At 44.7% G+C, this 24153-nt stretch overlaps 2 protein-coding genes across 2 annotated transcripts in view; one reads left to right on the top strand and one right to left on the bottom strand.

The window, feature by feature from the left end:
* CROCC2 (ciliary rootlet coiled-coil, rootletin family member 2) overlaps positions 1 to 24153 on the bottom strand; it is a 324826-nt gene that overhangs the window by 265965 nt on the left and 34708 nt on the right. The gene's annotated exons all lie outside the window — the stretch shown is intronic.
* Positions 767 to 6316, top strand: LOC142295543 (alpha/beta hydrolase domain-containing protein 17B-like). Its single transcript, XM_075338643.1, has 3 exons — positions 767 to 1233; positions 3210 to 3389; positions 6024 to 6316. The coding sequence occupies exons 1-3, from the start codon at positions 767 to 769 to the stop codon at positions 6241 to 6243; spliced, it is 867 nt and encodes a 288-aa protein (XP_075194758.1). The 3' UTR covers positions 6244 to 6316.

A 24153-nucleotide genomic window follows, 5' to 3' on the forward strand; every position in this document is an offset into this window, starting at 1 on the left:
CCTGCAAAATTCCAAATTCCTGATAGTACAAAAAGGCCCTCAGATCGCACGATCTGCACTCTGTCCTATACCAGGCGCTCTTGTCATACCAATGAACAGAAAACAAGAATCATTACAAATTCAAAAATCCACAAACACATGGACTTAAAGGAGCTATACTCCAAACATAACTGCAGGAAGTTACCCAGCTAAGCAACTGAGAGGGAAGATCCCTGCATGCAAATAAACTGAAAACCACCACAGCAAATGACAAACTCAGATAAGAGTAAAAGAACCAAACAACAAATAAAGAGCAAAGCACTTATCTGCAGTAGATGTGGTGTGGAGCAGAATGAAGCAGGCTGGTGAACAAAAAACAACTGACATCCGGCATAGCCTGCTATCAGACCAGGATTTAAATAAGCAGAGAGTTAGCAATGAAAACGCTCATTGCTCAACACACCTGGTCTATGTCCAAACCCTTCCTGGCCACAAGAGGGAGCCTCCCAGCAGCCAAAGCATAACTGACATTCACAACAGTGATCCCCGGGAGAGTGCTGTTTCGCTAGTAGCAGAGGGATTCGATTTTTTTATTATTATTTTAATGGGGGTAAAAATGGACAATGAGATGGCATTGTCCTAGTAGTGGACAACTCTTTTAAGTAGTCTAATTTGCATTTTGTGGGTGACACTCCCTTTAAGGGTGCGTAGCTTAGAAATTAGAGTTTAACTCATCCATGTTATAGATTAAACTACATACCTTTTTAGTTCCTTCACAGCAATCAAGATGAATAATCTGTCATTTCGTAGGCTGTTCTCCATCTTGTGCTGCCCTCCATGTCCAGGGCAGATTACCTCAAAGCTTGCTTTCGTACCTCCTGATCCAACGTATACCCTTAAACGTGACAAGAGCAGAAGTCGCTGGACTCTGCATCTATCAGAGGACGCAGACTGGCAATATTCTGCCAGGGAAATGAGTGATATAGAGTGCTTCATGACTAAAACTAGTCGGGGGAACCGCATTGCCTGCATGTTTGTACGCTGCTCACCCAGTGCCAAGTACACCCTTCTGTTTTCTCATCCAAATGCTTCTGATCTTGGTGAGATGAGCAGCTATTACATAGCACTAGCCTCCCAGATCAATTGTAACATATTTTCTTATGATTATTCTGGGTATGGGGCAAGTTCTGGAAAACCATCAGAGAAAAATATATATGCTGACATTGACGCCGCTTGGACTGCTCTCAGCACGAGGTAAGTGCTCAGATGGTTAAGCATTAGGCTATTACATTACACACAGGACTGTTTGTATCCACTGATTGACTAAAGGGTACTTTATACGCTACATCGCTAGCAATCTCTTTAGCGATGTAACACACCAGATCGCACATATGATTTGCTGAGATCGCACATGTGACCGCCGCTACAAAAATGACCTATGTGAGATCTCGGCAAATCTTATCTGCGAACTGGCGTGTCGCATCGCTAACGAGATCGCTAGCGATGTCGCAGCATGTAAAGCACCCTTTAATCTATCTAGTAATGGGCAAGTCCAGTTACCGGTTTATGGTCAGTGTTAGGTGGTGTAAGTGGCATTACTGGCTCTTCCGACATTAGCTTTAATATCACCTTTTATAATCCAGAAGAACAGGGCACCTGTTAACCCCTTCATCCCAGGGCATTTTTCCGGGTTTTTTTCCCTCTCCTTCCGAGAGCCGTAACTTTTTTTATTTTCCATCAATCTTGCCATAAAAGACCTTGTTTTTTATGGGATGAGCTGTACTTTTGAATTAAACCATAAGTTTTACCATATAGTGTACTGGAAAACAGCAAAAAAATTCAAGTGCGGAAAAACTATAAAAAAAAGTGCGATCTCACAATAATGTTTGGGATATTTTATTCACCGTGTTCACTATATGATAAAACTGATGTATGTTGCTGTGATGCCTCAGGTCGGTACAAGTTTGTAGACACCAAAAAATTCACAAGCTTGTCCAAAAAAAGTGGCACACATTTTGCGCCATTTTCCGAAACCGGTAGCGTACTCATTTTTCGAGATCTATGGCTCAGTGATGGCTTATTTTTTGCATCTCGAGCTGACGTTTTTAACGGTACCATTTTTGCGCAGATGCTATGTTTTGATTGCCTGTTATTGCATTTTGCGCAACATTTGCGGCGACCAAAAAACTTAATTTTGACGTTTGGAATTTCTTTGCTGCTATGCTGTTTACCGATCAGATTAATTGAGTTTATATTTTGATAGATCTGGCGTTTCTTATCTTGGCAATACTAAATATGTGTATATTTTTTATTTTTTTAACCCTTTAATTTTCAATAGGCCGAATGGGGGGTGCTTTGAACGTTTAGATTTTTTTATTTTTTTTCTAATTTTTTAAACTTTTTTTATTTTATTTTACTAGGTCCCCTAGGGGACTATAATGATCGGCAGTCTGATCACTCTGTAATTTCTCCAGATCACAGCTACACAGCTAAGATCTGGAGAAAAGCTGCTTTACTCTCACACATGGCAGTCTACCGGCAGTGAGAAAAAGTGACTCATGATAGCTACAGGAATCATCACATGACCCTGTGCTACCATGGCAACCATCGGAAGTCACGTGATCACATCACGTGACTTCCATTGGGGCTAGGTAATGGCGGCGCGCTGCTACATCTCTGTCAGATTTTGTCAGTGAGATGTAAGGGGTTAATAGACGCAGGTGGAACGCGATTCCATGCGCACCTTGCAGGCACACATGTCAGCTGTTGAAATCAGCTGAAATGTGGGCGAATCGCAGCGGACTGCCCACAGCAGGCGGTGGGGATTAACCTCACATGATCCATGACGTACCCAGTACGTCATGTGTCGTGAAGAGGTTAAAGCCTAGTATAGCACAAGTTTTAAACATTTGCCTTTTTTAATAATGCATCTTGTTCAAGTGGGCATTTCTGCAAAGTTTTTCAAAAAAATTCTTTACACACAACACACTGGCTTCTACTAAAGCACACTTTTGGCCATTAGTTTTGTTTTTCCCATTTTTTTCCAGTGCATATTTTTGGGGTTTTTTCGTTGTGGCTCTCTTCCCCCATGTTAAACATTTGCCTTTTTTAATAATGTTCCTCTAAGTACAGAATGTTTTTCCGCCCATGTAATTAGCATAATGGATTAATGTTGATCTCCAGTTGCTGCTCTGTATCCAGACTGTTGACTTCTTCCTTTTTATCTTAAGGTATGGCATACGTCCTGAAGATATCATTATATACGGCCAGAGCATAGGAACTGTCGCCTCTGTGGATCTTGCTGCTCGATACAAAAGTGCTGCTGTGATTCTTCACTCTCCGTTCACCTCTGGGATCAGAATTGCCTTCCCAGACAAAAAGAAAACCTGTTGCCTTGATGCTTTCCCCAGGTAAGTAATTTTATTCTGTTGTGTTAGATGTTATCTGCACTTGCTCTCCATGATTCCTGTATGAGCTACTGGGATCAAAAAAGTGGTTGGTTTGTGGGAAACCATTGGTGAGCACCCAGTAATGTCAACACTGAGCGGCTCTAAGGTTGCTAGTCTTTTCACGGGATCTAGAAGAAATGTAGAATTACCCTGATCCTACCTTATAGGGCCCCAACACACATCCGTTAAAACCACGTCCGTGTAAAACGGGCTGTTTTTCGGGTCCGTTTTCCGTTTTTTAGCTCCGTTTTTATGGTATGTGTGGCCTGCGTGTGTATCCCGTATGCTAGCCGTATGTGCGTGTGGAATGTCCGTGTGTGCGTGAGTGAAATAACTGACGTGTGTGTGTTGCCCATGTGAAATGTTCCGTGTGTGTGTGTGTGATGCACAATGTCGTTGATACATGTCGGCTGACAGCAGACAGAGTTGCGCGATGAGAATGAACTCTGGTGAACTTCACCCGACTTCATTGTCAGGCCGCGGCTCTGTCTGTGTGCCGCGTACTGATTAACGGTCACCCGTGAAGGACTCACCGGTGACCGCTAATCCCCTGAGTGACTGAATTGAGCAGCCCTCTCTCATACTTACCGTTCCCCGATCTCCGGCGCGGCGCCTCACGGCTGTTATAAAAACTCCGGCGGCTTTTACTATTTTGAAAAAGCCGGCCGCTCATTAATCAATCTCGTATTCCCTGCTTTACCCGCCCACAGGCGCCTGTGATTGGTTGCAGTCACACACGCCCACCACGCTGAGTGACAGCTGTGTCACTGCACCCAATCACAGCAGCCGGTGGGCGTGTCTATACTGTGCAGTAAAATAAATAATTAAATAATTAAAAAAAACGGCATGCGGTCCCCCCCTATTTTAATACCAGCCAGATAAAGCCATACGGCTGCAGGCTGGTATTCTCAGGATGGGGAGCCCCAAGTTATGGGGAGCCCCCCTGCCTAACAATATCAGCCAGCAGACGCCCAGAATTGCCGCATACATTAGATGCGACAGTTCTGGGACTGTACCCGGCTCTTCCCGATTTGCCCTGGTGCGTTGGCAATCGGGGTAATAAGGAGTTAATGGCAGCTCATAGCTGCCACTAAATCCTAGATTAATCATGTCAGGCGTCTCCCCGAGATACCTTCCATGATTAATCTGTAAGTTACAGATAAAAAACAGACACACGAAAAATTCTTTATTATAAATAAAAAACACTAACAAATTCCCTCATTACCAATATATTAACCCCAACAAAGCCCTCCATGTCCGGCGTAATCCACGGACCTCCAGCGTCGCATCCAGCTCTGCTGCATGAAGGTGACAGGAGCAGCAGAATACACCGCCGCTCCTGTCAGCTCCACACAGCAAATGAGGTGAGTAGCGCGATCAGCTGAGCTGTTAGTGAGGTTACCCGCGGCCACCACTGGATCCAGCGGTGGCCGTGAGTTACGTGACTGACAGCAGCTGATCGCGCTACTGACCAAACACGCACGTGTTTCACGGATGTGTGTTTCAGGCCAGACAGAGGGTAAAAACTGCTGAAAATATTCAGCATTTCCACAAAGGAACGTGCACCATTCACTGAGGAGATTTCTGCTGCAGATGTCTCACAAGGGTGGATCCTGCAACTGAAAAGCCATTCCATTTATCGGACTTGGGTGGTTTTGGCAGCGAGCACATAATTTTCTATGGCGCTTTTGTGGAACTATCTATTTGTTGATTATAGTGCAAATTGATTTTGCCACCAATTTTTGGAACAGTGTCTATAAGGCCGGTTTCACACATCCGGCTTTTCGCTTGTTTGCCGGATCCGGCGCTCTCCCATACAGTGACTACAGTACAGTGACAGCGCAACAAGCGCCGGTCACATGCTGTCATGTGACCGGCGCATGTGACCCGGAAGTTACAGCGCTGTCACTGTACTGTATTGTCTGTACGGGAGAGCGCCGGATCCGGCAAACAAGCGAAAAGCCGGATGTGTGAAACCGGCCTAAGTCAATTGTTGTGTAGTAATGATGAGCGAGTGTGCTCATTACTCCATCAGGCATCAGAGTTTAACAATGCTCGAGTTTCCCATCGACTTCCATTGTACTCGATTCACGCTTGAAAATCCCAGATGCTCGATCGAGTGGCGAGCACACTTGCTCATCACTATTGTGCGCCCTTTGTAAATTCCAACTAAAGCTTCATTTTCCGTGCAACATAATCGGGAAAGAACGATGGTAAAGTTCATTTCACAATTATCTTGCTGTGTAAGGTCTCACTCACGTCAGGATTTTCCATCAATGTTTGTATGCCTAAGCCAGGAGGAGAACTTGCAGATAAACTATAGTTGGCCGATTCCCCTGTTTTCGGAGATCGCATGGTTTTGGCATCGAAAATACTGACGAGTAAATGAGCTGCTGATCACCCAATGAACGAGCTATTTGTAACTAGTTTATGATGATGTTGTTGAGTTTTTGATGAAGGGTTCTCCATGTTGTATTATAAATTGTTTAGATGTCACCATTTTACTGCTTTTTTACCTCTTTCTTGTACAAGCATGTTGTCGTATTGCATCTGTCATTTGTATTCCTAAAGAACTACCTGTTTTCTTTCTTGCAGCATTGACAAAATTTCCAAAATCACTTCCCCAGTCCTGATAATCCATGGCACGGAAGATGAAATCACTCCCTTTTCACATGGCCTGACCCTGTTTGAGCGCTGCCAGAGGCCAGTGGAACCGCTATGGGTGGAAGGAGCTGGACACAACGATGTGCATCTCTATGCACAATACCTTGAGAGGTTAAAACAGTTTGTCACGCAAGAGCTTGGAAATCTGTAAACTTTTCCCTGTGGCAATGGAAAGTTTGCATCAAGTTTTGTGACAATGCTTTTTTTTTTTAATTTATTTATTATAGTTTTTTTTTAATTTTGTTTTGTTAGACTTTGTACCATAGAAGGGCAGCACGGTGGCTCAGTGGTTAGCACTGCAGTCTTGCAGCGCTGGGGTCCTGGGTTGAAATCCCACCAAGGACAACATCTGCAAGGAGTTTGTATGTTCTCCCCGTGTTTGCGTGGTTTTCCTCCGGGTACTCCGGTTTCCTCCCACACGCCAAAGACATACTGATAGGGATATTAAAAAACATATTTATATAAAATAAATATTTTTATAGAAAAGTTTTTGGTTTGTGTTTTTTTTTCTTTAAATCTGATAGTCTGTTTGTTAATTATATTGGCTGCCTTATCAGATGTACAGGTAATGTGATAAAGGGGATGTTTCTTTGGGGACACAATGTAATAACTGCTCTGTTTCAGATTTCACGCTATCAGTCGATTTCAGACTTTGTTGCCCTTATTTTGGGCTGTTTGGTCCCATTGTATGGAATTACCTGGTGGACAAAAATCCTCTAATCACTGAGGCTAATAACCCTGCCTAGACATCCCCTTTAATGCCAGTAATGAAGGTTTTAATACCAGTATTACAATGTGCAGTCAGACTTCTGTACTTTAGGCCATTTTTATATGTACACCTTCAGATTGCGCCCTCTTCTACATCACCAAGAGTCCTTAGAAGAATTGGCTCATGGTAATGAACAGCACAACAATATGTACTATATCTGGACAAATCGTTCTTGGATTTTCCTGCATCATGTGCACAGGATCCACTCCTGACAAATATTTGGTGGGCATTTAAACCTATTAATTTGAATATGTGTGGAAATACCGGGCATATTGCACCAGTAGAGTATGCTGCCATGTAACTCTAGCCCCTTCCAGTGTGGTTAAGCACTGCAAACTTGTATCTGCTGGTCTGCTCAGCACTGATGTTCTTTAATATCTCTGTCTGCTTGGAAGAACTGTCCTAATGGTCTGATTTAGTTACTGATGTCTCACTTCATGCATGGAGTTCATTACCACTAATGTCTGAATTTACTTGAGGTGGTGAGACTGTTGGATGGGGAGCGTCCATTTACAATGACCTGATTGCACTATTTAGCGGAATGTACAGATAATGAAGTAACCAAGATGATGTTCTCGTCATTACATTGACAATACTGGTACAGTCCGTTGTTTTTCTTCATGTGTTAATGAGACAGAGTAGGAGGTCTTGTTTTGAGAAGGTTCGTCCTCGTTAATGGCAGAACACGCTGTGGATTGAGCGATAGTGAACAGTACCGAGGTTTTGGCTCCTCTGTAAATGCACATGGCCAAGATCTCCAAGTGAATCAACTAAGGATACAGGCTACAGGCGTTGGACACACAGGGCTGGAATCCAATAACCCCAAAGCGGGCCTTTTTTTTTTTTCTTTTTGTTTCAATCTCAGTCCCTTGTTACCGATCCTTTGTACTTTGACAAAGGTTGACTTAAAAAAAAACAACACAAGTGTACACTCTGCCATAGTTGGTGTTCCTGCAGAAGTTGCAGATTTTGGTTGGAACGTTTTTGCACTGCGAACCAACATAATGGGAAACTGCGGCATTTCTAGCTAATGCTGGGGAGCCAAACGTCATGCCTTCTAATACCACTGACCATTATCCAGTTCATGCTGGAAATCCGTTCAGGTAAATCATTCTTAAAGCACAACAGATCATTTTGTAGCCATCACTGACTATTCTAACAAGACTTTGTAATAGATTTTTTGCAGTGTTGCATTATTCAATAAATTATGAATGATGGTATACATACTTTTTTCCATATCACTTTACAAAGCAATGTCTTGACTTTTTCTATCACCAAATTAAGGTTTTGCTGGATTTGTTTTCCATTAAGTTGCCTGTCCTTCAATTTTGCATGAGTATAACTCCTTATGGATGAAGCCAATTTTGTCCCTAATGCCAAGGACATTTTTTGCAATTCTGACCAGTGTGACTTTATGAGGTTATAACTCTGGAACGCTTCAGCTGATCTTGGTGATTCTGAAACTGGTTTTGTGACATATTGTAGTTCACGATAGTGGTAAATTTAGGATAATCATTTTTGCTTTTATTTGTGAAAAAAATCGGAAATTTAATGAAAATATTGAAAATTTTGCAATTTTCAAACTTTTAATTTTCATGCCTTAAACCAGAGAGTTATGTCACTCAAAATAGTTAATACATAACATTTCCCACATGTGTACTTTACATCAGCACAATTTTTTAAACAAATTGTTTTGGGGTTAGGAAGCTAGAAGGGTTCAAAATTCATCAGCAATTTCTCATTTTTTAATAAAATTTACAAAACTGTTTTGTGACCACATCAATTTGAAGTGACTTTGAGAGGCCTAGGTGACAGAAAATACCCAAAAGTGACCCCATTCTAAAAACTGCACCCCCGAAAGTACTCAAAATCACATTCAAGAAGGTTATTAACCCTTCAGGTTCTTCACAGGTACTAAAGCAATGTGGAATGAAAAACAAAAATGCATTTTACCTAAAATGTTGCTGTAGATCCAATGTACAGTTAGGTCCAGAAATATTTGGACAGTGACACAATTTTCGCGAGTTGGGCTCTGCATGCCACCACATTGAATTTGAAATGAAACCTCTACAACAGAATTCAAGTGCAGATTGTAACGTTTAATTTGAAGGTTTGAACAAAAATATTTCATAGAAATTGTAGGAATTGTACACATTTCTTTACAAACACTCCACATTTTAGGAGGTCAAAAGTAATTGGACAAATAAACCAAACCCAAACAAAATATTTTTATTTTCAATATTTTGTTGCGAATCCTTTGGAGGCAATCACTGCCTTAAGTCTGGAACCCATGGACATCACCAAACGCTGGGTTTCCTCCTTCTTAATGCTTTGCCAGGCCTTTACAGCCGCAGCCTTCAGGTCTTGCTTGTTTGTGGGTCTTTCCGTCTTAAGTCTGGATTTGAGCAAGTGAAATGCATGCTCAATTGGGTTAAGATCTGGTGATTGACTTGGCCATTGCAGAATGTTCCACTTTTTTGCACTCATGAACTCCTGGGTAGCTTTGGCTGTATGCTTGGGGTCATTGTCCATCTGTACTATGAAGCGCCGTCCGATCAACTTTGCGGCATTTGGCTGAATCTGGGCTGAAAGTATATCCCGGTACACTTCAGAATTCATCCGGCTACTCTTGTCTGCTGTTATGTCATCAATAAACACAAGTGACCCAGTGCCATTGAAAGCCATGCATGCCCATGCCATCACGTTGCCTCCAACATGTTTTACAGAGGATGTGGTGTGCCTTGGATCATGTGCCGTTCCCTTTCTTCTCCAAACTTTTTTCTTCCCATCATTCTGGTACAGGTTGATCTTTGTCTCATCTGTCCATAGAATACTTTTCCAGAACTGAGCTGGCTTCATGAGGTGTTTTTCAGCAAATTTAACTCTGGCCTGTCCATTTTTGGAATTGATGAATGGTTTGCATCTAGATGTGAACCCTTTGTATTTACTTTCATGGAGTCTTCTCTTTACTGTTGACTTAGAGACAGATACACCTACTTCACTGAGAGTGTTCTGGACTTCAGTTGATGTTGTGAACGGGTTCTTCTTCACCAAAGAAAGTATGCGGCGATCATCCACCACTGTTGTCATCCGTGGACGCCCAGGCCTTTTTGAGTTCCCAAGCTCACCAGTCAATTCCTTTTTTCTCAGAATGTACCCGACTGTTGATTTTGCTACTCCAAGCATGTCTGCTATCTCTCTGATGGATTTTTTCTTTTTTTTCCGCCTCAGGATGTTCTGCTTCACCTCAATTGAGAGTTCCTTAGACCGCATGTTGTCTGGTCACAGCAACAGCTTCCAAATGCAAAACCACACACCTGTAATCAACCCCAGACCTTTTAACTATTTCATTGATTACAGATTAACGAGGGAGACACATTCAGAGTTAATTGCAGCCCTTAGAGTCCCTTGTCCAATTACTTTTGGTCCCTTGAAAAAGAGGAGGCTATGCATTACAGAGCTATGATTCCTAAACCCTTTCTCCGATTTGGATGTGAAAACTCTCATATTGCAGCTGGGAGTGTGCACTTTCAGCCCATATTATATATATAATTGTATTTCTGAACATGTTTTTGTAAACAGCTAAAATAACAAAACTTGTGTCACTGTCCAAATATTTCTGGACCTAACTGTACTTGCAAGTTAAAGTTGTTATAGCACATACAATTCCAATAAAATACATTTAGGTTTGTAGGTGTAATGTGAAAAAAATTTGGAAAAGTTCACAGGGTTTGAATACTTTTTCAAGGCATTCAGAAACATGTGTTGGTCATTCTGTGCTGCAACTATTTAGCATCTGTAATCCATATGTTCCTACATTTAGATTGTGCTTTCTGCACAAGATGGGCAGGAGTCAGTGGAAGAACTGGCTCAGTTTACAACTCAGACCTATGCAAAATTAACTTGTTCCAGAGAAATGTTTAACGCAACGTTGAAAGATATAATATCTACAATCTGAAAAATGCTTGGAACCAATTTGTCTTTCAATAATTTTTAACTGTGTCAATAAATCAGACTCCGAACTTATGCTGAGTGCTGGACTCCTAGAATAAATACTAGAATGACTACTAGATTGACTTTGAATAAAAGCTCTACTTCTGAGATCAGTAACATATCAAGTGGTCTTGTTGTCTGTGCCAGCACAGGGACTAGATAGGTGCCATTAATTATGGGTTCCCAAAAGGATGCCAAGAAAACCAGATGTGCTGTTAGATTATGTATAGAGCTGTGCGAACCCGGCTGTAAAAGTCCGGATCCACGCGGTTTCAAAGTTTTCCAGGTGCCGGGTCCGGGATTCCGGCTGTTTAACCCGGCACTCGAGAAGTTAAAAAAAAATTAAAGAAAACAAGAATGAAGCGAGCGCTTCATACTTACCGAATCTAGCTCACGGTTGTACGCTGCTCCTGCGACCTCCGCTCATCATTGCTCATCCGTATGCACTCAGCACTGTTTTCCCCACCCACCGGCCGGCCTAGCCTCTGTGATTGGTTGCAGTCAGACGCACCCCCAGCCTCTGTGACAGCGCCTGACTCCAATAAGTTATCACGGCTTATTCAGTCTCTGGAGCGCACAGCGAGCAGTCATGCTCTATGGCCGCTCTCTGTGACAGACATGTAGCAGAGCTGAAATCGTCATGGGACCTCATGCGGATTACGTCGGACCTGCAGGGGTCTGTTGGGGTTAATAAAGTGGTGAAAGAGGGTGGTTTTTCTATTTTATTCCAAATAAAGGATTTTTTCGTTGTCTGTGTTTATTTACAGTCACTTACTGATTAGTAACGGGGTGTCATAGACGCTGCCATTACTAATCCAGGACTTAGTGGCTGCTGTGAGCTGCAGTGGCTGCTGGTATCAGAATACGGGAATCCTGCGCCGATTGTTTAATTTATCCATTTATTTTTATACCACGATACTCACCAACACACATTTCCACTGCTTTCCCCGCCCACCGGCTGTCCTGGCGCCTTTGATTGGTTGAGTCATCTGACACGATGCCGCACAGAGTAGGGGCGCGTCTAACTGCAATCAATTACATGCATTGGTGGGCGGGGAAATCAGTAAATATTCAATGAGGGTTAATTGTCGGCTTCGGAAGGGAAAGTGTGACCTGGAAGCAGCTTGCCGCCATGACGGATCTTCGGTGAGTACACTGCACACGCTCCTATCCCCCTATCTCTTCTACCAACATTTTTAATCTCCGGATTCTGGTTCCTGTAGACTTGTATGGGTACTAGATTCCCGACCGGATCTGGATTTTTAAATTTTTTTTGCAGGGACCTGCCGGTCTTGGTTTTCTATAAGTTTTAATTATGTAACATTATACAATATATTGCCTTCTGTCAGCCCAGCAGGATCATAAGTGTGACGTCTTAGGAGTAGTGAAAGAATTAAAGTAATTTACTACTGGAGTAATTATTCTTTATATGCCAGATGAGAGAATCCTTTTTTATCCTAGTAGTAAACTCTAGTGATCCTATGTATGGGCTTCCTAGTGTTTAGAGATGGGTGGACTCGCAGAAAATCGGAACCAGCGGGTCCCTGCTAATTTTTTTAAAAAATCTGGTTCCGGTCCATATAAGTCTGTGGCAACCAGAATTTTAGATTTAAAAATGTTGATAGAAGGGATGGGGGGATAGGAGCACAAGCGGTGTACTCACCGAAGCTCCGTGTCATAGCAGGCGTGTTCAAAATGAGCCCGGTTTAGAATAGACAATCTTTTTCTAAGTCCACGTGGGCATGGAGTTGTTTATAATAGAAGCGGGGGTCTGGGGGTAAGACCCCTACATAGGGGGAGAGGGATGAGCTGCGCCCGCCATGTTTACACCTCTGCTCATCCTGAGCCTCCTGGTTCATGAATCACGAAGCAGGTGGCTCAGGATGAGCTGCGCCCATGATGTTTCCTTCACTGCTCATCCTGAGCCTCCTGGTTAATGAATCATGATTCTGTCCTGCAGACAGCGCCTGTGAGTGGTTGCAGTCAGATGCTGTCACACAGGCTGGGGGCACGTCTGATTGCAACCTATCACAGAGGCAAGTCTGGCTGGTGGGCGGGGAAAGCAAGGAAAGCATTGCATATGTAGGAGCAATAATGAGCAGCCCAGGGAGGCTACAGGAACAGTGTCCAGCCGAGCAGAAGCAGTTTACAGCCACGACAGAGCCTTGGTAAATATGAAGTGCTCGCTTCATTCTTATTTTCTCTATTTTTCATTTATTTTTTTAATTTTGTGGCACCCGGGTACCTTTGAAACCACGCGGATCTGGATTTTTACAGTCCAGGTCCGCCCATCACTACTAGCAGTTTAATGGTATCTACAGCTGAAAACAATGGATAGCCTCATGTGAACTGTTAGGCTCTGTGCGCACGTGTGCGTATTGCATGCAGTTACGCTGCGTTCTGCACCGCAGAGTAACTGCATGCGTCCTGCGCCCCCAGCACAATCTATGAAGATTGTGCATGAGACGTGCGCACATGGCATATTAGAACGCAGCAATTCGGCTGCTGCCCGAAGCGTGCGTTCTAAGAAGTGACATGTCACTTCTTTCGTGCGCTTTGCATGCTGTCTATAGGGAGAGGCAGCAGCCAGAGCGCACGAATCCTGCAGGCACCAGGCGCTTCAGAACGGAGCTTTTCAGCTGCGCTCTGAAGCGGACCTTTTGTGTGCGGTGCAGAGTGCACACGTGTGCACAAAGCTTTAAAGAGAGCCATACAGTGGCACCCCTGGTCAAAATTACTGTTATTGTGAACAGTTAAGCAAGTTGAAGATTAAATGATCCCTAAAAGGCATATAGATAAAATATTTCCTTTGTATTTTAGGAAGAAAAAAAAAAAAAAATACTGTATATATTTCACCTTTTACATTTTTAATTGAAAAAAAAGGGAAATGCACCGATGCAAAACTTTGTGCACCCTGCATGGTTAGTACCTAGAAGCACCCACTTTGTCAAGTATCTCAGCTTGTAAATGCTTTTTGTAGCCAGTCAAGAGTCTTTCAATTCTTGTTTGAGGAATTTTCATGTATTCTTTCTTGGAAACATCTTCCAGTTCTGTGAGATTCCTGGGTCGTCTTGCATGCACTGCTCTTTTGAGGTCTAGCGACAGATTTTCAATGATGTTCAGATCAGGGAACTGTGAGGGCCATCGTAAAACCTTCAGCTACCGCCTTTTGAGGAAGTTTTTGTGGATTTTGAAGTGTGTTTAGGATCATTATCCATTTGTAGAAGCCTTTTTTTCAATTAAACTGCAGCTTTTTTTTACATCAAAATGTGTGTGAGAGCTGCTTGTAGGATTGCTAGAGAGGCAAGTCAAAACCCCTGCTTGATTGCAAAAGACCTTAAGGCAAATTTAGGAGACTCTAGAGTTGTGGTACATTGTTCTACTGTTCACAGACATTTTCACAAATATGGCCTTCATGGAAGAGTCATCAAAAGAAAACCTCTCATGCGTCTTCACCATAAAATATGCAAAAGAACATCTACACAATCCTGATGCATTTTGGAGGCAAGTCCTGTGGAGCAATGAGGTTAAAACAGAACTCTTTGCCCACAATGATCAAAGGTACATTGAAGGAAATAATTATTTGATCCCTTGCTGAGTTTGTAAGTTTGCCCACTAACAAAGACATGAACAGTCTAGTAGTCATATAGTGAGAGATGAGGCCGCTTTACACGTTGCGACATCGCTAGCATTTGCTGGTGATGTCGAGCGTGATAGCACCCGCCCCCGTCGTATGGCCGATATGTGGTGATCGCTGCCGTAGTGAACATTATCGCTACGGCAGCGTCACACACACATACCTGCTCTGCGACGTCGCTGTGACCGGCGAACCGCCTCCTTTCTAAGGGGGTGGTTCGTTCAGCGGCACAGTGACGTCACAGCAGCGTCACTGAACCGTCGCCCAATAGAAAAGGAGGGGCGTAGATGAGCGGGACGAACATCCCGCCCACCTTCTTCCTTCCTCATTGCCAGCGGCCGCACGTAAGGTGAGGTTCCTTGTTCTTGCGGTGTCACACATAATCATGTGTGATGCCGCAGGTTTTTGCGATGATTCAAAATCGCTCATAGGTGTCACACGCAACGACATCACTAACACGGCCGGATGTGCGTCACAAATTCTGTGACCACAACGACATCGTTTTAGCTTTAGCGATGTCGTAGCGTGTTAAGCGGCCTATAGAATATCCAAAATAAAATCCAGAAAATCACATTGCATAAGTTAAATAAATGTATTTTCATTTTGCAGAGAAATAAGTATTTGATCCCTCTGGCAAATGAGACTTAATACTTGGTGGCAGAACCCTTGTTGGCAAGCACAGCAGTCAAACTTTTTTTTTTTGTAGTTGATCATGAGGTTTGCGCACATGTCAGGAGATATTTTGGTCCACTCTTCTTTGCAGATCATCTCTAAATCATTAAGATTTTGAGTCTGTCTCTTGGCAACTCGTAGCTTCAGCTCCCTCCATAGGTTTTCTATGGGATTAAGGCCTAGAGACTGGCTAGGGCACTCCATGACCTTAAGGTGTTTCTTTTTGAGCCACTCCTTTGTTGCCTTGGCTGCCTGTTTTGGGTCATTGTCATGCTGGAAGATGCAGCCACGAACCATTTTTAATGTCCTGGCGGAGGGAAGGAGGTTGTCACTGAGGATTTTACCTTACATGGCTTCATCCATTGTCCTATTGATGTGTTGAAGTAGTCCTGTGCTTTTAGCAGAGAAACATTCCCAAAACATAATGTTTCCACCTCCATGCTTGACAATGGGGATGGTGTTCTTTGGGTTATAGGTAGCATTTCTTTTCATCCAAACACGGCGACTTGAGTTAAGGCCAAAGAGCTCAATTTTTGTCTCAACTGACCAGAGCACCTTCTCCCAATCACTCTCAGAATCATCCAGGTATGCATTGGCAAACTTCAGATGGGCCTGCACATGTGCCTTCTTGATCAGTGGGACTTTGCGGGCACTGCAGGATTTTAAGCCATAACGGCGTCACCAATGGTTTTCTTGGTGACAGTGGTCCCAGCTGCCTTGAGATTATTAACAAGTTTCCCGTGTAGTTTTAGGCTGACGAGTTGAGATTTTGCATAGTGCCCCAGATCGATGTCGATTGACACTCATTTTGTATTTCTTCCATTTTCTTACTATTGCACCAATAGTTGTCTCCTTCTCACCCAGCGTCTTACTTATGGTCTTGCAGCCCATTCCAGCCTTGTGCAGGTCTATGATCTTAACATCTTTAGAATGCTCTTTGGTCTTGCCCATGTTGTAGAGGTTAGAGTCTGACTGATAAATTGTGTCTTTGGACAGGAGTCTTTTATACAGGTGACAATTTAAGACAGCTGTCTTTAATGCAGGTAACAAGTTGATTAGGAGCATCTAAGCAGTCTGTAGAAGCCAGAACTCTTAATGGTTGGTAGGGGATCAAATACTTATTTCTCTCTGCAAAATGCAAATAAATTTATATAGTTTATACAATGTAATTTTCTGGATTTTATTTTGGATATTCTATCTCTCACTGTTAAAATTAACCAACCCTTAAAATTATAGAATGTCTTACTCTTTGTCAGTGGGAAAATTTAAAAAATCACCAAGAGATCAAATAATTATTTCCTTCATTGTATGTGTGGAGAGAAAAGGGCACAGAATTTCAGGAAAAAAAACATATTGCCAACCATTAAGCATGGAGGTGTATCAATCATGCTTTGGAGTTGTGTTGCAGCCAATGGCACAGGGAACATTGCACGGGTAGAGCGAATAATGGATTCATTTGAATTTCAACAAAATCTTAATGCAAGCATAACACCATCTGTAAAAAATAGCTGAAGTTGAAAGGAGGATGGCTTCTATAAATGGATAATAATCCTAAACACACGTCAAAATTCACACTAGATTACCTCAAAAGGCACAAGCTGAAGGTTTTATAATGGCTCTCACATACTCCTAATCTGAGCATCATTGAAAATTTGTGGCTAGACCTCAAAAGAGCAGTGCATGCAAGACGACCCAGGAATCTCACAGAACTGGCAGATTTTTCCAAGGAAGAATGGATGAAAATCCCTCAAACTAGAATTGAAAGACTCTTGGCTGGTTACAAAAAGTGTTTACAAACTGTGATACTTGACAAAGATTGTGCTACTAGGTACTAACCATGCAGGGTGCCCAAATGTTTGCATCTGCCCTTTTTTCTGTTTTGTTAACTTAATAAAAGGTAAAAGATGAAAAACATTTTTTTTTCCTAAATTACAAAGAATTCCTTTTAGAGATCATTTCATCTTCAACTTGCTTAACTGTTCACAATAACAGTAATTTTGACCAGGGGTCCCCAAACTTTTGCATGCCACTGTATTGCACCCAGTCACTGGTTGGGGAACTTTACTATGAACAATAGTAGGCCAAATAGTTCAAAAATAAGGGAAGATGGTAAGGCTATGTTCACATATGCTTCGGAGGCTCAGTCTCAGAGACAGTTATTTTTGATGAAAAGAATGCAATATCTTGTGATGGATATTATATGAAGATGAGTAAAAAAGTCAATAGGACCCTGGTCCAGTTAACACATTGTTAGTTTGTGTCTGCTGGACCCGGGCACTGCCAATCTTCTCCTACCTGACAGTTTCACCAGAGCCTCTTTTGATGAAAAGGTCACAGGATGTGGGGAGGTAGGAGAAGCTTGGCTGTGTAACGGAACTGACTTGCGGTACGGCTCTTGAGCTGCAGACTTCTGTTGTGTCCTCCTGCACACAGTCATCTTGTTATTGTTTATCCTATGTCGGGTCGTTCGCTGCATTTGGTAGGTTACCGGCTGGTGAGGTGCTTGCTCTCATGCGCTGCTTCTGGGCAATTGCTCTGCTTTATCGTGGAGTGTCCGTGCCAGGAGCGATGCCAGTCGTATTCTCTGGCTAAGTTGTGGTAAGCTCTCTGCTTCTGGTTTTTGCTTTTGATCTTGGCTCTCGACCCCAGACTGACCCCTGACTTGAATCCGCCTGCTCCCTCTGACTTGCCATTCCTGTCTGGCTCCCAACTTTGGCGTTCCCTCCTGACTACTCTTCTGTCTGCCCCCTGTGTTTGTACTGTCTCTCCTGGTTATCTGAACTTCGGCTTGTTACACGACTTCACTCCCGTCTGCTCCTTGTGTATCATCGCGTCCTCTCAGCTCTGACCTCGGCCTGCCTGACTTTCCTCACTCTAGTATCTCCAGTTCCACCTAGTGTAGTTACAGGATACTACACTCCTCAGTTTGAACTCCCTCACTCCACTATGATAGGAACGTTACATCAGGGACATTACAGGCAGTTTTCTCAGGTCCTGATGATTACAGATTTCCAATGTGATCACTGGACCAGGGTCCTGTTAATCTTTTTGCTCAACTCTAAAGCGGACTTTACACGCTGCAACATCGCTACCGATATATCGTCGGGGTCATGTCGGTAGTGACACACATCCGGCACCGGTGGCGACATCGCAGCGTGTGACGCTAATGCGTGAAGATCAACGAGCGCAAATACGTGCGATATCGTACCTCGTTGTCACGTCGTTCATTTCCATAATATCGCAGGTTGATCCTGCGACAAATGGTTCATCGCTCAGTACACATGCATAATCGCTCCGTGTGACACCCCTTGCATGTCGAACAATATCGCGTATGCGATCGGCATCATCACCCGTCCGTTCTGCCTCACATAGAGCTTTTAAAGTTGAGTTAACCAATCTTAATGGAGAAATCATAGTGTACGTAACATGTCATGCAGCAAAGGGCGGAAAGCGAGAGTGAATCAATGGTGCATGTGGGTTTGCATGAAGTATAATGGGCGCCTCGGACAAGGACTATTTCTTTTGAAGCGTGACTCGTGTGACGCCTTCGAAACAACCAAGACACAGAAAGAACATCGCTGCAGACATTGACAGCATTTGCCGGTCGGGATTTTCGCCACTGCGCTCATTTCGTGTAACTGCTAATAAACAATTCAGGTGCGATCAACCAACATCGCTGCTGCGAGTTGGCCATGTACGATCGCTTGTGCGCAAGAATGACATCGCCGCCGAGGTTGCAACGTATAAAACCTGCTTAAGAGTACGTGTACATAAGCAGTATTATGTCACAGATCGGGGGAGAGTGGGAACCGGGGCTCCTAGACTTGCCCTGAGACTAGGGGGGGCATTGGCTATCCCTTATCTCAGAGTTACCTCCCATGGTGAGGACGTCTGAGCCGCCAGCCTATCCCTGCTCCTGACCATCCCTGATCTAATACCATCTTCCCCCTTACTCCGGGTGGGGTGGTGGTGCAGATGAGCGTGTTATCACCAACAGTGATAGAGAAACCAAAACTCTATCACACAGCACGATAACACAGAATTATCAGACAACAAATGATAACCAGGAATCAAAGAGCAGGGAGGAAAGAACCAGACAACAGGAGGAATTTGACAGCACACCAAGCAATTTGCAGTACATCACCAGTTACTGGAACACAACAGCACACGGATCAGTTTAGTAAAAATCTATAGTCGGCATGGGAATACAGGGAATACAAATTCCTCCATCTTAAAAAAAGCGGTGTGTAACTGTGATAGGTCTCCTGCAACATGTGATCCAAAAGATAACCAGCAGGCTAGCATAAAGTAACTCCAACTAGTTTGATCACTAATGAGCACACAGCTGGTAAATGCCCGAGCCTGCCTGTGCAACTCAAAAGCACCAGAAAATGTATAGTGAGGACTGTAAGAGTCTGAAGAGAGCTACACCGTGTGACACTACCTCTCCCTCTACAAAGGGCCTCTGGTCCCTCAGGACCAGGTCTCTACGGATGAAATGCCCTAACGAGACGCTCTGCATGGATACCAGAGGCTGGTACCCAAGGCCTCTCTTGAGGTCCATAACCCTGCCAAAGAACCAGGTGCTGTAAAGAATAACAGACGCTCCGCATGGATACCAGAGGCTGGTACCTAAGGCCTCTCCTCACGTCCATAACCCTGCCAAAGAACCAGGTGCTGTAAAGAATGACTAACGACCCAAGACTCTTAAAGTCTCAATAACTGGAACTCCAGCGATCCATCAACTAAGACCAGAAGTGGAAGGGTGGGAAGAGGAGCTCCTGAACCCACACATTTCTTTAATAGAGATTTGTGGAACAAATTATGGATTTTATATGAAGCTGGTAAGGCCAGACTGAAAGCCAATGGATTGATGATAGCAGTCATTTTGAATGGATCGATGAACCGAGGTCCTAACTTAAGTGATGGTACTTTAAGCTTAATATTTTTAGTGGACAACCACACCAGATTACCCACATACAGGTCAGGACCAGGCACATGTCTACAGTGAGCCACACGCTTATACTTAGAGCCCATTAAGCAATTGCTGCTGAACCTTTTCCTATGTAGACGATAGTGCTGAGGAATTAGACCGCATCAATTTTTATGCTACATTGGTCTGGTGGCTGACCACCACCATGCCATACACGCCTGACCTTGGTTTGCAATATATTCCTCCTGTTGGTGGCTGTTCACATTCAGCCACCTCACCCTTTTCCACCCTTTTCTAATTAAGCACCATACTTGGATCTGGTCTACCTTTACTTATGGTTTCTGGTCTTACACTGTGAAGGTCAGTTCTGACATTGTCCTGATGTGTGGCGTTTGCTGCACATGCTGGACCTGGGCTGTCTTTTATCTGCAGTTGCCTCTTTTTGCAACATGGAAGCGGTTATATATAGGTTACAGGTATGTGTGCTCCAATATGGTTTTGCTTTTAATTTATCTACCGCATGGCACATGAAATACATAATATAGAGTAGGACCCCCCCATTGAGATTTGCCGTGACGTGGCAGGGGTGGCTCAAAAAATTGATCAATTATTTGCTAAAAATCTCATTTTGTATTACAGTACAGTTGAAATAAATCTGTGATTTTGCACTTATTATATGATTCATGCCACTTTCAGATCGTGCTGGCTCCCCCTCTTTCTTTTTAACGCTGCATAAACTGACCTTTGGTGCAGCATGTTAATTTCTCCTGCAGAGACGCTTGAGTCTCCTGCACAGGAGAAAACAGCAGATGCAGAGAGAGTATGCTGAGTATAGAACGCCTGCTAATCCTGATCATCTGGACATACCTTAATAGTATAGTATAGTAATATGGAGTTTGCTGTATATGCTTTTTTCTTGCTCTAGTGTTTCAAGAGTGTGGTAGATGCAGCCTACAAACACCACTGGAGGAGCGACTAAGTGGACACAATTTCATCCATTACATGTGCTAGTGACCACCTTTTTGATGGATTCACTTTATGTTGCGAGAATAATTGTTGGAGCTCTGCATTCACACAAAAGTCAAATGTGAAGAAATGGAATAATATTCTAGTTTCTAATAGGTTCTTTTAAAGGTTATTCTAAAGTTGTCTCTTGAGCCAAACACAGCTTTCCAGTCTCTCTCACTTCCTGGCTTCTGGCAGATCATTTCCTCCGTGAGTGACAGCTTTGGTAAGGAACAGAGCTGTTGTATTAGTAAAACTCTACAGCTATGGATTGTTCTGGAGTGTACATTCTTATCAAAGTATTTGCATATAGAGATAACAATGCATTTCAAAAAGCACAGGAAATTGAGAGACTTGATTTGGAGGCCTGCTCTGAAAGCAGACAATGGTAGGAGCTGTTGAATTTGCAAGGTTTATAACAGCAGCTTGTCAGGAGCTGAGAGGGGAGTTGAGCAGTATTTTCAATCAATGGGCTGAAGAGAGCTGACTAGGATGTCAATTCCTCACCTGGAATGTAGCTACTGTACATTTTTGGCCAGAAACTAGAGGCTGGACACCATGGAAATGAGCTCTACACAACTTAAAAGGGTGGTTCACCCATATTTTTTATTGTCCAGTACGATATTATATTGAGAAACAATGTTTCTCTCAAATACCTTGTGTTGGCAATAGTGCCTGTGAGAGGCGCTATTGCAGACCGCTGTTCCCCGCTCCGGTGACGTCACGTCAAGTTCAGCACACGTCACATCCCTGCAGTCGGCTGCAGTCTTCCTGACTCACTGAGCTGTGGGCGGTGTTCCACCGCTGTCACAGCACAGCGCGTCTCCTGCTTGCAGCGTTCTGCTTTGAGATGGGAGGAAGCAGGGAGCAGATGGGCTGTGGCGAGCGGTGCAACACCGCTCACAGCACTGTGAGTCAAGAAGACTGCAGCCAGCCGCAGGGATGTGACGTGTGCGGAAATGGACATGACGTCACTGAAGCGGGGAACAGCGGTCTGCAATACCGCCTCTCACAGGCACTATTGCCAACACAAGGTATTTGAGAGAAACATTGTTTCTAAATATATCGAACTAGACAATAAAAAATAGGGGTGAACCACTCCTTTAAGATAAAAGCTCTCAATGCATAAAAATGGCAACAGTTAGAAAATGTCAGTCAAATGCAAACTTGCTTATTTTCATGCTAACTAAAGCAATTTAATAACATGCCAATTCCTCTTCAATCCTTGTGTCTCTGTAAGATTAATTTGTAAATGACTTCTCTTTGCTTTCTTAAATAGATAAGCAGTATAAGAAGAAAGTTCTAAGAGTTAATTTAGACACAAAACTAGCAAAGGACCATGTATAATAACAGGATTTCCTTCTTGCTCTGCAAGTAGGCTTGGCCTGGTCCACTAGGGAGCCGGTGAACACTTGGTGGGCCCCTGAAAAGAAAAGCATCCAGTATGCTCTACCAGTAAATTCGGCTCCATGAATGTCACAGAAGCAGAAGCAGTTGCTGTGCTACCTAAGTCCAAGAGACAGCACAGTGGGGCGTCTCTGCCTTCTCCAACGAGCCCCACATCTACTATAGGAAGAATGTCTTCTTCAACGATGCAAGATGGTGCTCGTTTCTTGCTGTACGGAGGTGGCAAAAAACAACGCATTTTACAGCTTTCAGGAAAACTGGAACGTGTGTGCGCACATTCACTATTTAAGCCTACTAACAATAGGTAGAGGGGGCTGGCTCGTCATCTGGGAACGACCAAAATGAAGCAGTCCCCACAAACCACATTACAGCTGCCAAAGCAAGAGAAGAGAAAGACAGCCCGGACTGCTGCCCCAAAGGGGCTCAAGGAAGGGCAACATGACTAAGAGGGATGCTAGGCCAGAGGGTGTAGCAAAGGGTTAAGGTGAGCTATTTTGGGCGGGAAACCAGGAGGTGGGGCTACTGGAGTTATAGGGACATTTGATTGGTTAGGGGTAGGTCAGTGTGGGTTAGTATATATAGGGCAGACTGTTGGGGGGTTGGTCATTCGGCACCTGGAAGAAGTCTGGAATCGATGGTCCGGTGACGTCGGCGGCGCTGAAGATGGGACCCATCTGCCTCCGAAGCGGCAGCGACTCCTGAGCGCCTCAGCCCTGGGATGACTGCAAGGAGCCGGCGATGGGAGAGGAGCCCCAGCGGAGGATCCACGGCAGCGGTGGCGGCGGCGGATCCAGGAGACGGGACATCGCGGGGCCTGGGCCGGAAGTCGGGCGCAGGCTGAAAGGCTGCGGGGCGGTGAGTGCTGTAGCCGGCTCCCTTCCATTTCCGGGTCGCAGTGGCCAGTGGTGACGTGCATGTTGCGGCTGCGTGACGCGGCGCGGTCACCTGACCCGATGCGGTCGCCTGACCCGCTGCGCTCACCCGACCCGCTGCGCTCACCCGACCCGCTGGGCTTCCCCGATCTGCTGGGCTCACCTGAGGCGCTGCGGTCGCGTGGGGCCGGCGCGATCGCATGCTCTTACGTCACGTCACATGGCGTCCTGACGTCACGGTCACATGGCCCGGCGGTGCGGTCATGTGACCGGGCGCTGAACCCGGAAGTGCGGCCGGAGCCCAGCAGGACCCTCCGGCGGCAGCAGCAGCAGTGCTCTGGGCGGCAGCGGCACCGGCACCGAGGATGTCTGCGGGAGGCGGCGACGCAGTGAGTGCAGCGACTAGGGGGTGAGTGACTTCACCGCCCTTCGCTGTTGCGGCGCGGGGTCGGCATGGTGACGAGGGCGGCGCGGCCACGTGACCCGCGGCGCGGTCATGTGGTCCGGCGTCGCAATCACTTGGCCCCGGCGTCCGGATGAAGTGGTCACGTGGCCCGGCGGTGCGGTCATGTGACCGGATGGCGGACCCGGAAATGCGGCCTGCGTGTCCACGCAGGGCCGGTGTGCGATCCCCGGCAGCAGCGAGGACGTTGGGGGAGGCGACGCCGGGGAGACTACAGCGACGAGGCGGGAGTGACGTCATCGCCTTCTCTGGTGCGGCGCAGGGTCGGCAGGGTGATGTGGCCGGCGCGGCCACGTGACCGGCGGCGCGG

The sequence above is a fragment of the Anomaloglossus baeobatrachus genome, chromosome 3, assembly GCF_048569485.1.
Source record: "Anomaloglossus baeobatrachus isolate aAnoBae1 chromosome 3, aAnoBae1.hap1, whole genome shotgun sequence".
NCBI lineage: Eukaryota > Metazoa > Chordata > Amphibia > Anura > Aromobatidae > Anomaloglossus > Anomaloglossus baeobatrachus.